This window comes from Punica granatum, chromosome 2, assembly GCF_007655135.1.
Source record: "Punica granatum isolate Tunisia-2019 chromosome 2, ASM765513v2, whole genome shotgun sequence".
NCBI classification, from domain to species: domain Eukaryota; kingdom Viridiplantae; phylum Streptophyta; class Magnoliopsida; order Myrtales; family Lythraceae; genus Punica; species Punica granatum.
The window spans coordinates 759,581-774,589 of NC_045128.1; the positions used below are offsets into that span (position 1 = coordinate 759,581).

General features: G+C 37.3%; 2 protein-coding genes across 3 annotated transcripts; one reads left to right on the forward strand and one right to left on the reverse strand.

Moving 5' to 3' along the window:
• Nucleotides 1–981: 981 nt before the first annotated feature.
• On the reverse strand, nt 982–3,676 carry LOC116196781. 2 transcript variants are annotated; one of them, XM_031526676.1, is made up of 8 exons: nt 3,165–3,675; nt 2,719–2,856; nt 2,564–2,632; nt 2,385–2,456; nt 2,137–2,219; nt 1,923–2,054; nt 1,622–1,835; nt 982–1,394 (listed from the first exon to the last, which is right to left on the reverse strand). In XM_031526676.1, the coding sequence occupies exons 1-8, from the start codon at nt 3,600–3,602 to the stop codon at nt 1,350–1,352; spliced, it is 1,191 nt and encodes a 396-aa protein (XP_031382536.1). In that variant the 5' UTR covers nt 3,603–3,675; the 3' UTR covers nt 982–1,349. The 2 variants fall into 2 exon arrangements, with proteins under 2 accessions (XP_031382536.1, XP_031382537.1); XM_031526677.1 differs by lacking the exon at nt 2,385–2,456 and having other exon boundaries at nt 3,165–3,676.
• Nucleotides 3,677–12,860: 9,184 nt separating this feature from the next.
• Nucleotides 12,861–14,326, forward strand: LOC116194207. The gene is made up of 2 exons (XM_031522959.1): nt 12,861–13,129; nt 13,224–14,326. Exons 1-2 carry the CDS (start codon nt 12,893–12,895, stop codon nt 14,172–14,174), a joined length of 1,188 nt encoding a protein of 395 aa, XP_031378819.1. The 5' UTR covers nt 12,861–12,892; the 3' UTR covers nt 14,175–14,326.
• The last annotated feature ends 683 nt before the right edge of the window (nt 14,327–15,009 follow it).

Consider the following 15,009-nt stretch of genomic DNA (forward strand, 5'->3'; position numbering starts at 1 on the left):
ACAAAATGCAATCGTATGTACTTGTTCATGTATTTCTCAAGAGTAAGAACTATCTGGATCGATATTTTAGACAGTGAATAGACAGGGTTGTCAAATGCCTGGGTGAGGACGGGAGTAGTCATGGGTGCGTTTCTCGAGTGGAATTTTTTTCCAAAAGTGTACCTACAATGTTCATATCACATAAGGTAATAGCACAGGTAAGGCGAAGTCACAGTGGAGAGGAACTGCTGATTATGGTGTCGGGGTTGACGTGCATTACGGAGATCCCCGTGAAAGATCATCAACCCGGGTTTCCAAGGCAGAGGCATGCACTTCAACGCCATAGTCCATCTCTTAGTGATTTCATAAGGTCCTGTCTGTAGAAACTGAATCAGTTGACCAAAGCAAATAATGCTCTCTAATAGGATATTTAAGAGATTTAGAAATATTATTTGAAGAGTGAAAAGTGTTTTTCCCCGACTTTTAGGGGTAGATAATATTTATCCCGACCTTTAAAAATTTATATGAATCCCCTATTTTATGAAAAATATCCACTTTGCCCCCTCCGTTCCGTTCAATTTTCCGGAAAAAAAATGAGTCACGTGTATGGTTTGTGGCATTTTCAAGGTGAAAAAAATAGCATTTTACTTATAAGTTCGACAAACCTTTTTTCTTGAGATCTCATTGAAGTTGCCTGACCCCGCTCTTTTTTCTTTTTTTTTAAAGAAAAGAGAAGTCTTTTTCTTTTTCTTTGGTCTTACAGAAAAAAGAATTTAAAAAAAAAAACTCTGCCATCTAATGATTAATTAATTTGTGCTGTAATTCAATAATTGATCAAGTTGAAATCCTATCAATCGACAGTTGCACGGATAACATATATAATTGATGATCAGATAATTAACACTTACATATAAATTAATGATGACATTACGTACGTACATACCCATAGTCACATTACGTACGTACGTACCCATGGTCACATCATTATGTAAACCTACAAACTTGGGCACTTGAAAACTAATTAGCTCAAGAACAACGGCGCTTACGTACTGTGGAATAGTCAGAGACAACAAAAAATTCACTACATTACTGTAAAGGGTGTTCAGTTCAGTGTTATTCTCTGTGCATACAAAAAAGAACAAGAACAAGAATCATGGCGAACTGTTCCAAGCTTTTCCTTCAAGAATGCTCCTGACAGCATAATCATCAGCATCAGATGTTTCTCGTTTCTCTGGACTTGATCTGTAGTATATCACATTTATGCGAAGATCGCTTTATGATACCAAGACACAGCCTTTATACATTTCCCATGGCTGGTATTGACGGACACCGAGATAACAACTCCAAAGTGGGACATCTCACGAATTAGCTTAATCTAACTTGAAATCTTCGAGCCATATCAGCACTTCGTTCCTCTTCAGCACAAAACACACAACAAACAGCAAATGTGTCAACTATGCAAATATGTCAACTACTAACAAGAAGAACAAATCCTTTTCTTCTGGAAAAAGTGAAGAGTCCTAGCGCCGAAGACTACTTCTTGACCCCTACTTAAACAAGTTATTACTTCGAAACAATCCAACAATAACTGCTTTCCATTAGTAAGATCATCGCAGTAGTAGTAAATGTAAATCATATGTACCAGCATAAGGCTCCAAGTTCTTCCTGGATCATTGTACCGGGCAAGCAAGCAACCTATCTTAGGTTTGAGCCCATCTCTTTCAAGACTAGACCGAAGCTTCCTCTCTTTCTTGAGCACCACATCCTCCACTGGTTTTCCACTGAACTTCAGAGCAGCAGCAATTCCACCCTCAACTTTTCTCAAGCTGATTCCCTCTAGATTCGGATCAGGTAAGCTGCACAAGTATGTTTTCTTTAGTACTGTACTCAATTCAGGCCTAAGAAAATCCGCAAAGGAATGGCCTCGCTGTACTCGATCTTACTTGCTCATGTTTTTGTCAAGAGGAAGAACTATCTGGATCGATACTTTAGACCGTTTGTTGTCAAATGCCTGGGTGAAGACGGGAGTTGTCATCGGTATCTTCTCTTGAGAAGAATTTTTTCCGAAAATATACCTACAGTATTCATATCACATAAGGGAATAGCACAGGAAAGGAAGAACCATAAGTGCAAGGAATCGCTTTTGAGTGAACACACCCGGCGACATCGTTGAACCCTTTTGAACCGGACAGCTTCTCTCCGTCTGTTTCAACCACTATGAAAGGCTCATATTTTCTTACCTGCAAAATTACTCAAACTTTTGTAATCCCCATGCAACTCCTATACATATAATCAATATCTGACTAAGATCCATGATTGAACTAAAACCATGAACAACTCCACAAAACAGCCAAAACCAGAATATGGCTGTCTTCTTTCGAGTCAATTGCAGTGAAGACAAGCACCTCATAATTTGCGGTCCTCTTAAGTATTTGGTACTTGGGTGTTTCCAAGTCAGGAGTCTTGTATATCCTGAGCTGCATAGAGTACAACTTTGCTCTTCAAGAGGCTCACAGAACTCCGCAATTATGCACATAAATAAATAAAAAGGCTCGAGTGGCATATAACCAAGAGGAGCCGCTACCTGCTTAAACACATCCCACAGACCTTCCGAGGAGAAGTAATCATTCTTCTGTATGGAATCCCAGTAATCCTAAAATTAGCCCAAAAGACGGAACCAGTCACATTTCTATCCATAAAACCCAATTGCATTCAACCCTTCAGCATGTTTGCACAGACCACATGACTGCAGAACTTCCCGGTATCGGGGTTGATGCCCATGACGGAGGTCCCAGTGAAGATCAACTCCGGCTTCCATGGCAGTGGCATGAACTTCATCACCATAGTCCATCTCGTAGTTATTTCATATGGTCCTGTCTATAGCAACTGCATGATCAGTTGAGCAAGGTAAACGTTTTTCCGTTATTGAAATGGCAACAAAAGCTGTAGACATGGCGCGCACAAATTATGTCATGAACTTCATGTTCAATCTGGCAAAGGCCTTAAAGTGGTGTAATGATGCAAAGGGAGTCTCATCCAGTGGCAAGAAAGATTGCAACTTTCCTTTCCCAATTGTCCGAAAGACAAACAAAGATTACAACTTTCCTCCTAAACTTTGATACTAAGAACAACACATACAGGGCAGGATCAGGAAGTAGAAGCTAAGGCAGGAAGCAGAGACAGACCTGCTTCGCCCAATGCAGATAGAACTGAGGGCTGAAGATGATCTTCAAGAACGCTATATTGAACAGATACCAGGCAATTGTGTCATGCTTGGTGATGGGGTCCCTGAACTTCACACGCTCGTCGTACGCCGTCCGGTCGATCCCCTGATCATCAAACAGGTGAGGGAGATCGTCGTACAAGAACTCCACCAGCCGGTCCACGTCGACAGGGGGTTTCGCCGGGCTGGGAGCTTGGCCAACCGGGCTCACCCGGAGGACCCACTTCAGCTTCTTGTCGGCAGGATTTAGATTTGTGTCGGGCAGGGTCCTCGTTCTGATGGTTCTTGGGGTGCAGGGGCGACGGGAACTGAGGCTGAGGGGCGGCAGTGGGAGGTGGGTCGGGCCGGCCGAGAGATGGGAAATGGCCATTTCTGGCTGTGGGGCGGCTGGGCTTCGCATGGCCAGAGTTATTGGGTTTGAGACGAAGGAAAGCGGGAATTGAATCTAAGCCACAAGAAAACCACTGGTCCCGGAATTATGACGTTGCAGTTTACAAATTTCCATTTTCAATTTTTCCATGTCTCATGATATCAAATCATCTACATTTTTATGCTATTATAAAATAATAAAACATTTGTTTATTTTTTACTTTTCAAGAACGTCCATTGGCTATAATTTCTAAAAATCTAGAATAGTTAAATTTAAAAAAAATACAGGAAAATTTGTCAATTCAAGGTCAAACTATTAACCATCTCTACTTACCTTCTCAATTCTCTCCCAATTTGACCGTCATCTCCATCTCTTAGCAATAATTTTATATCATTTTAATAATTGTATATATCTATATATCTATATCTATATATTAGGCTAGATGAGAATTAAAAAGCAAGTGGGCAAATGAAATGTTTTTTTTTTTACCTTTCTTTGACTTTCCTTTGACTATTTATTTAATCTCCAAGTCTTGATTATTTATGTAATCACCTCATGTAACTAGTAACTTTATTTTTCACAGTTTGACTCCTCAAATATTGGTATTATTTCATAACTTTTACTACAGCCTTCTCTAGCTTAGCCTGTTTTTTGATGAATTTTCTTCAAACATGACAATGAAAAATTATAGATTTTAAATTTGGAGTTTTTATCTCAAATGTTCCGTAGTTTACCCGTTTTGTCAAATCTATTATATTTTTTTGTCAAATATATCTCATAGTTTACTTTTTGTATCAAATCTATCACGGCATTATCTTTTCCGTCGACGTCTAACGGTCGTGCTGACGTGGCACGTTGAGCAATAGTGGACCCCCCCACTTGCCACGTGAGCGCCACGTCAGCACGGCCGTTAGACGTCGACGGAAAGATAACGTCGGGATAGATTTGATGCAAAATGTAAACCATGGGATATAGCTGACAAAAAAAATATGATAGATTTGACAAAACGCGTAAACCATAAACCATTTTAGGTAAAAACCCCTTTAAATTTTACAAAATCAATTTATTTGTCCTAAAATGTTATATTCATCATACTTTTCTATTTCTATGATCTAATAATCACATAGAACATATGAATCCTAAGATTACATATTTATTTAGTTAAAAGGTTAAAATACCTTTCAAATATGACAATGATATTTTTTTTCATTATATATTTGTGTCAAGCTACCTTATAAATTTAAAAAGTATGACATGTCTAAAGACAATATGAATTTTGTTCAATCAAATTATCATACTTATACCCATTTATAAATGCTCTATACTTATTGTTTTTCCTTTTCAATTTTTTTTTTCATACCGTGATTTCATTATCCACCTTCCGATTAATATTTATTTTTTTAAATAATATTATTCTTAATTCATTGAATGTTTTATCCTCAAATCCAATGACATCATTGACAAATTTTATGTATACGTGAAAATATTTCGAGACATGAGTAACAAAGTTCCAGCAATTCCTAGTTTAATATGGGGTGATGCTACCAACCATGGCAGAATCTTCCAATTTAATATAGTCTAAATATGAATCGAATATAACTTTCTTATTGATATTAATCGAAGCAACATGCAGCCTTCTTTTCTAGTATTATTAATTCATAAATAAGTTCTCAATATAATTTAGAAAACTAATTAATATTTTCTAGGTGAATTCTATACTCAGAAGGTGGAATTAAATAATGAATCAATAATTAATAGTTTGCATATAACAACATGTAGAGCGGATACAACGTCAATATCTATAAAGAAAAGTCAGGAGGAAAAGAAACCGCCCGTAAAAAGTATTTATAAATATATATATATATATATGCCAATTGTGTATTAGATCTCTATCACTACAGATCATGCTTTTAATTAAAATTTATTCCTTCAATAATTACTTGAAAATCATGAGCTTATCACATGGGTCTTGGATATTGTAATAAATTTCTGAAAATTGGATCAAACATGTCATTTCTATTTATCAAACAACAATCCGCGAAATTGCCGAGGCATTGTCCTAGTAGAAGATTAAATCGTTAGGACAAATATTGAGAAGATGAACACCCCAACAGTAATTGAGGGACCTTCTAGCAAGTCAGTTTACACAAAAGTAGCCTTCCCCTAAAACGTTCTTCATTCCACGTCCCACTCTCAGTCGGGACAAGTCCCAAAATAAATTAAAAACCATGCCCTTAAGGATAGCCATAAAACTAACTCTACTCGTAATCTCATCTCGCACGACCTCTAAGTCATCCTCTAGAGTAACCTTCCTGAAACCAATAGAACAAGCAAGCTCGACCCCTGAGATTACGCCCCCCCAAAGTTTAATACTTACTGTTAAATATATTATTTTTTGAAAGGGTAAGATGGTGTTTGATAAATCAAGCACGTAATTGGTTAGAAAAAGAAATGTATAGGAAGAAAGGATGATTATGATGAGAAGATGTTTTGTGAGGAGCGAAGAGTATAAATGAGTGAAAAATGAATTATTTCATTAAGTATGTATTTGTTTCAACTTAATCAAATAAGTACATAAAAGTTATTCTCAAATTTAGTTGCAAGAGAAAATGAATTGGAGAAAGATAGAAATATGAGAGATGAGAGTTAAATTACTTTACCATTGACCCAAAACCAGTTAATGAAAAAACAAAAAAAAATTGATTTAACGAATTAAGTCATTTTTCACTTATTTATACTCTTCACCCCTCGCAAAACATCTTGTCATCATTATAATTTCTCTCATCTTCCTATACATTTCTTTTCTTAACGAATTAAAATTTTTAAGCACTGAATTAATTTATTAAATGTCACCTAAGTCAAGTTTTATTACTTACTCATTAAGTGATTTTTGGCTTAATGATTAAGTAATTTAGACCACCATCTCTCATATTTCTCTTGTTTTCCCATTCATTTTTTCTTATAACTAAATTCATAGCTAACTTTTAAGTACTTATTAATTCAGTTAAGTTGAAACAAATACATACTAAGTAATTATGTAAACTTGCTAATTAAATAGAAGTGGGCCAAAGTTATAAGGCAAAACTCTTGCAATTTTCCCGTCGGCATAAGGTAATTAGGCATGCAAATTACAAGACTGCAATTAATGTCTACTTTTGAACATCTCTCTCTTTCCTCTGACTGGACTGGCGAACATTCCCTCACTTATGACATCAAACATTGTATCTTCAATCAAAACCGTACGTGTCTCACTGACGTAAGTTGTCTTCTCACAGTATATAGCACATGCAATGTAACGCGACTGATCACTAGAGTGTGAAGAGAATATTGTACGTGATATGTATGATGTTCTATCATGCAAATTTAATTTACAAATACCTAAAACGCACTACAACATAGACACCTATCATAAAAATGAAAATAGAGAAACCCCTCAATCCTGGTCCCGTCCAGAGTGATATTTCAGTCAAACCTATAGTTTTGATAGAGGCGCTTAATTTGTCGTGCTATAATCCTTTTATTATAAGCTAAGTACATTTGTGTGACATATTGTAATTAATTACTGTTCCAAATTTCAGAATAGTTGATTTAACGGAAATTTTATGCTCCAATCATAAGTTAGTAACTAAAAATACGACTAATACTTGTCATGACTCATTCGCACCTTTGTCGTCGTATTTACTTTATTCCGTACTTAAGAGGCCGTTTATTGCTATGCACTTCTTGCCCCTATTGTGATCTCAATTATTGATCATATGGGAGAATCATCTGTATGCACATCATCGTTTGACAAGATACTTTGCTAATCTCAACTGGTTAATGATGACAGGTCTTGGACGAGTCAGTTCAATCCGGTCAAATAAATATTTCACAATGGAGAAGTTTGCTAATCTTGTTTGGTTGATGAATCGATCACACTATTGATTTAGGAGTAGAAAATAAGTTGATTAATCCTCAAAGTGGTGGACTAAGAATTGGAGGAGTTTTTCTAATCAAATCAACTTAGGTAAAGTAGTAATGAATAGATACAACGGAATTCATCAAAGCATGAATTACTAACCAATTGATTGGACCTTCCAACGTCACTGATCAAGTCGGCTTCCTCATCAATTAAAGAATGCCCGCACTCCCAATTACAAACGAAAATATTGTTACACAGTACATAAGTACACAGACATATGTATTGTTATATATAAACACTTCACGCCAGCTCACTCTGTCGGCGTACGTCGAACAAGAAACAATTGTCCATGTGCACTAAATTCCAACCAAGCTCCAAAATATTTATCCCGGTTATATCAATTAATTGATTTATATATGTATAGTGTACCGTGATACATATTTTCCAATGAAATTAATTTAAATATTTAGATCATCAGTAACATTTATAGTTTGACAATAAGAGCAGTACTTTTTTATGCATGCTTAGTATTAGTATTTTCAACAATAAATCTCTCCATCAATTGATACTTCTATATTCTATGGATATGATATGATATGATCTATATATATAGATAACTGATGATCATTACATAATTAACAACTACATATTAGTCAAAGATGATACAGTCCTTATATCATTTAGAATTAACATAGTACGTACATACCCGTGGTCACATATCACTAGGTAAACTTACAAAACTGGGCATTTAACAGCTATATTAGCTCAAGGACAATCCCTGTCCAAACAGCCGGATAAATCATGCGGCAGGAGCGTAGTCGTAACCCCCATCATCATCGTCGTCGCCATCATCTCCATCCGTAGAAGCTGCGGGAGCGTAGTCGTATCCGTCGTCATCATCATCGTCTCCTTCTGCGCGCTGGTGAACGTACCACGAGTCGATGACCTTCGAAAGGGTAGACATTTTATTTTTAGTTGCTATCTTCACAAGAGAAGAAGACGAAGGAAGGATTTGACTAGGGCTCGCGATGAGAAGTGGTCAAGAGAGAGAGTTGGAGTCGAGGGTTTTTTCTTTTAGTGATTTTTTTGTAAGGGTTTAATTTGAGCTGCTGCTGTTGTTGTTGTTGGGTTTGAATATTATATGTGTGTGTATATATAGTGGTCGGGTAGGGGGGTGGAAGAGGAAAAGGTTTAAGTGAGGGAGGGGGTGGGGGCAAAAGTGAAATTAGAAGACGAACGGGTGAAGCACGTGGGGATTGTGTGGGCTGGCTTTCGAGGATGTGGTCCGCCCTGTGGCTGCTCATGGTTCATCCACCCTGGAACCTCCCCTTTGTACACTTCAGCAAAATTACCCTCATGAAACAAACCCCCAGGAATTAATTAATTAGTAAATGGTGATAAAAAGGTAAATCAAGGGTAAAAAGAAAAAGCATAATTTAATTTAGTTTCGGACGGCTAATTATTACAGGTTAGAAATCAAATTGGTTTAGTTAATGCCATTCATTAAAGTGCAAAAAATATCCTCAGTTGAGTCGAAACATGACAGCGGGTGCACTACTTGTGTTTGACAAATTACGTCCGACGATCATTTTCTTTGTATGCATATAGCCAAAGGTTGCTTGGGATATGGGAATTAATTAAACCTATTAACAATATAATAGCAGTGGCTCAATTGATATTTTATTCCTTTCTGCAAGTCGTCAGGTGGAAGATCTTCTAAGACTGACATCTCTTAGCTGACTCGAGCTGGTAGAATGCAATCGAACTACTAATTAAGACGACTTTCCCGATCGACCGCGTATTGATGAGAACTTGTCACAAGTTACAGTCTACTGTAACGATTTTGCCAAGGCACATATATATATATATATATATATATGTCGTCTGTCCATAAAAATCTTTTTATGTGTTCCTTGGCACAACCTGCAATAAATACAGTGTTTCCTACATCTATGGCATCAAATTAACAACCAATAGTGGCAATTCTATCGACCTGGAAATAAGGGGTCTCCCGTTTCAATTTTTGCCGCTGGCCACTCCGGTCTTCTAATCTTTGGTCAGTCCTCAATGGTAAAATTTATATAATGTAATAAAGCCGGGGACATCCCGGACGGTCTGACCTCGGAATGGTAAAATTTTAGTAACTATAAACTACAAATTTTTACATAGGCATATAAAGAAGCCTAGCAAAAGGACGAGCTGGGAGAAATTACTGATGGAGTGGGATCGATTCTATGCTCTTTGAAGAACGGGTGATATTTTTGCAGCATAGATTCTAAAGTATCTATCTGCAGTGTAACTAAGCCCGCACTGGCGGCTGTGTGTGGAGGTGTGGCAAGCGGGGGAGTGGAGTGTGAGGGACTCGTGAGAGCTCATGCCTAGGTGGAGTCCTACTTGGCGGCTCGAGGAGCAGCCACGTGTCCACATAATTGGCCCTTCCTTGGAAACCTTTTGCATAGTGGATACATACATAGACTTATGGTCCCTGCTCTTTATGTGGATTTGCTTGATAGAAAGCTACTCTTGTGATATTCTCTCTTATTATTTTTGTGTGTATGTGTACATGTGTTTGGAGTTGGCAAGCAGGCAGGGGCTCCCAAGGAATCGAAAGGCCGTTTTTCAAGAGCCATGACAGGAATCTCTAGACATCAATCGAATCTCGGAATTAAGATGTCTCTCTCATCGAATCTCAGAATCGTATCAGGAGAATTGAATATGCAGCGATACGTAGATGTCCGAAAAATCAGGTGACCAACAAGTAAACTAATACCTACCACTGATGATGATGAGATGCAGAATCCCTTTATTTGACTGATAGGCAAGCAAGCCGAAAGGCAGTTTTGAGTTGGGCCAGGGCGATCCATTTCCGGATCTTCTCTTGTTGGGCCAACATTGGGCCCAAGTGAGCAACATCAAAACACCATGACGGGCTAGAGCTAGCTGGGTTTACAGCCCGTAATATATCTGGGCTTGGCCCAAGTTCCAACTCGATGAATGATCTCATCTCGGATGAAAGTGTCACAGGCTCAGAGTCTGGATCCAAATATTGAGGCTCCCAAGCCCAACCCTCTGAATGAAGACAATCCATACATAGCTAACCCTATTGGTGCGGGGAGGGACCGAAATGCTAGCCCGTGACAACATCAAATGATGTTTACTAGGCACAACTCTCACGCCTTTCTGCATAGTGAAAGGGGTCATTTAATTAATAATTAGAATAAAAATTTTAACTTAATTTTATTATTTGCTTATGAATTTTTCATAATTGTGAATAGATCAGATTCTAAAGTATGATCAATCTGTCAACAATATATCAATAGTCTATAATTAAAAATTTTGGTATCTGAAGAGTAAATATGTAAAGAAAGAAAGATTGTTTTATTAGATTTCCAACTTAACTAATATTATGATTCCTTTATAATTCCATTTGTCTTTTTGAATTTGAAAAATTGAGAATAATTTCATTACATCTGTTAATACAATAACCCTTTTTATATATCGTAGATTTTTTCAATCTTTAGCCAACATACTGTTTGTCTTATTTATCTTATATCATACTTCATATGATAGTTTACATTTATATTATTTAAGATTTAATCAATAGATAAAGTAAAATCATTAAAGGAATTTTTTTAAGTATAAGTGATAAATTTAAAATTATGTGCTGGAAAATGTGATCGTCAGACTAGTGCTATCTGAATACTATACCTAATAGAGGCATGGTCATTCATCATATTATGAATATTCTTTTTAGAATGGAAAGAAATTGAGACTTTAAGAATTAATTTTAGATAATTATTAATGGTAAGCATATAGTTTATAAAATAAAAATAAATATGGATGGCAGATGTAATTTTTGCGTGTCAATATTGTGGAAGTAATCTTATTTGGTCATTAAAAAAAGCCGATAAAATTATTGTAATTGGTCATTAAAGAAAGCCGATAAAATTATCATATTACGTGTTATATCATCATTTATATTTAGTAGATAATACTTGATTTACGATTGTATTTATTTAAAACTCAGTCCATTTTAACTTTATATAAGTATGTAAAATGTCATAAAAAAAAAGGAAAAAAAGAAGAAAGAATGGATGAATTGAATTATTTTCATAATTAAAAAACGAAAGAAAAATAAAAAGTGACAGGTCCTAGGCTGAGGAAAAATTAGGGGGAAAAATGATATGGAGACCCAAGCCTAGAGAGTCGAAAACTAAACCTAACTTTAATGGGATGTTGCTCTTCCACGACACCACCACCATTCTCGTGTCCTTTTGTCTCCCTTTAATATATTTAAACAAAAGTACTGCAGAACAATTTAAAAAAAAATAGAGGACTTGATGATGCAGCACGTGAATTCTTCGGGAAAATATAGGAATCCGTTTTATTGTATTTACAAATTTTCTATTTATCATATTATTTCCTCGTATCGATTTCCAACTTTGTATTCTATGAACTTACTTAGAATTCTCGACTCTACTTATACCAACTATGTTTTATCATGAGGTTATTTAGTATTCTGAAATCTACTTGATATAACCCTTTGTTTGTTCTGAGCAGATAATCATATACTTAGACATGATTAAACACCCAGAAATTCAATGAGCAACTATTTTTGCTAATGGATTATTCCCGAATAAATATGTCATAATTTTGGAATGGACAGCAACAGGCTTAGGTACAAAGTTCATCTGAGGATCGCTTGCTTCCGATAAAATAATTTGTTACCAATTTAATTAAATGCTCCCATGCTTTGCTTAGGTACACTTACGCAAAACAGCATGATAGGCAACTTGCAATAATTTTAATATTAGAGACATTTTATTATTATTATTATTATTATTATTATATATTAAAGAACAAAGATCCAATAGTGGAACATGTCAAAGAGGGATCCATTATTAATGTTTTCGCAGCCGTCCAACTCTCCCCGACCATGGAAAAACGCCACCCAAAAGCTTCGGCACTGCTCGGTTGGGTCCCGTTGTCTTCTACCCCATTATTATTACCTTTACCATTGTCCACCTAAACTTTGATGTTGTTTATGGTGACCCACTTAAAGGGCCGTAATCTATAACCGAAACTATATACTATCTATCCGCAATTATCATATAAAATACCGATCTTATCTTATTGGAGTCGAGAAATCCTGACGATTTGTATATGCCATGTCCATGTAATCAGTGTATGTTTCTAATATATAAGCATGTCAACTTCAATTCGGCTTTTTCAAGTGACTAATTAATACAATGTGGATATATGTTTTCTTTATATGTATCATTTGCTTAGAAGAAACTGATGGCAAAACCAAAAGTGTTTTCCCATTAAACAGATTCCAAAAGCCAAGCAAAGAAAAGCCAACACTCAAACGCTATATATAACAATTACTTAATCTAAATTTGGATAAATTTGGAAGAATATGGAAAGCCATGTCCGTACGAATCCCTCTGCAAATTCATCACTTGGCTTCTGCCTTCTTCCCTCTGAGCTCATCCATAACATTCTCCTCAACTTGGCTTTGCCCGACATCAAGTCCCTAGGACGGGCCAACAAGTGTCTATCCTCGATCATAACCGATCCGAACTTCGTTCGAGAATTCAACAATCAGTCGAGATCGACTTCCTGGCTCTTCTTTGGGAAGAAGCGATGGCCTCAGGTTCGTATACTGTATAGTTCTTGGAGTTAATTAGCAATATATCTACAAAGGTTTGATCAGCTTTTAACCATGTCTATGGCGATTGTGATGCTAGGACGGGATCCTTCATGGCTTCACCCATCGAGCTGGCCAGTGGTTCATGATCCCGATCGCGAAATTGCTCAAGCCCGTGATATTTCCCGGCGAAGATCTTTATTTCTTGACAGCAAACGGCAACGTTTTCTTATTTGCTTCCAATACGCAGAGGGCACTGATTGCAGCTGATCTGATGAACAAAAGGGTCAAGAAAATCCCACCAAGCCCACTTGGTCCACGGGGCACCTCGTCCTGGAGGAGGTACGGGATGAAGCTCGTGGGCGGGCTGCCAGGGTCAGGCCACTTCCGGTTCATGTTCGTGGAAGTGGTGGATAACAGCCCGACCCTGTTCCTCTATTGTTCGGAGACTGACCAATGGCAATCCATGGAGGCAGGAGAAAATCCGAGCACGTTTCGCGGCTTAGGAAAAGCAGAAGATTACATGTTCCTCAATCTGATCAATGGCCCCCAGCAAAATATTCTCGTCGCTGTTGGATCAACAGAGGCTTTGAGGCCTCTTATCCTGCGACCTAGATTTGCCAACGGAAGAAATCCAGGGGCTCAGCTGACTGCCACATCAGGCTGGATTGACCGGTTACACGTGTATGGCGATGGGTACATGGTGATTGTAAGGTCGGAGGATGCCGATCGAGGCATGAGGATGCTGGGCAGCATAGAACTATGGGGACTAAGCATGGACGGGAGCCAGTGGGAGTTTGCTTCCAGAGTTCCTGAGAAGTTAATGGAAAGGCTCAGGAAGCCATATGGAGTCCTGATGGGCTGCTTGGAGGCGAGGGAAGGGACCGTGAGGGCCGCCTTGGTGTCCACGTTCGAAGGCCAATGGGACATAATATGGCTGTCTTACGAGGTCCGGGGTCGAGTTTGGGCTCATGTCCCCGTTCCGGATTGTCAAATGAAGGGTTCGAACATGGCAGGGATCTCCTTCTCCAGCGGCCTTTCATTGCCTTGATTTCGGCTTTTGATGTACAAATTTTAGTCGTTAGGTCCATAAAAGCCTCCTATCGGTCCAAAAGCCTTGATGGGATTTGGGCCTCGGACTAAGAGACGGCCACAAAAGTGATCAGTAAGATTATCGTATCATTGTTCATTATATTCACTTCGCTTCGAGGTTGAGCCAGGAAATTGAGTAACAATGCGCCTGTGATATAAAATATCGAAAAGAAAGATCATTGGAATTGAATGCCGACCAAAAAAGAGCAACAACTGGAGTTTGATGAGAGATCGAAAGAAATGTATAGGCTCCCATTCTCTGGTGCCGACGGCCGAGGTTCCTTCATCAGTCATATAGTCTAATTACTACAGGAAAAATAGCTTTAAGCAACTTTTATTGCCGACGCTGAAAAAAAACGTCTCTACATGTTATGTGAGATTAATTTTACAAAAGTTTATTATGTTATTTATTTATTTACTATGATATTGGTATAAATTAAATTAAATAGTTTATATGATAATCAGTTTAGTTTTACAAACATGTCTGACTTTCATTAGAAAAATTACTTGGTAAAAGAATTAAGTAAATTATTCATAATTGTGTTTTCCGTTCGTTTGTTTGTGATCTTACATATACGTGTAATCTTCGTTTATGACCATATTTTTATTAAAACTATTGCTTCAACCATAATTTTCATCTTTTAAAAATATTTTGGTATATATTTGGATAGAATAAATATAATAACAAACCAACGCTAATTGGTTTAAACGGTTCGACGCTTGTTCCCCTTAAGTAATGTCTCGAGTTCGAGTCTTGTGAATGAAGAAAATCAACACTAGGAGAGCTTTGCCCC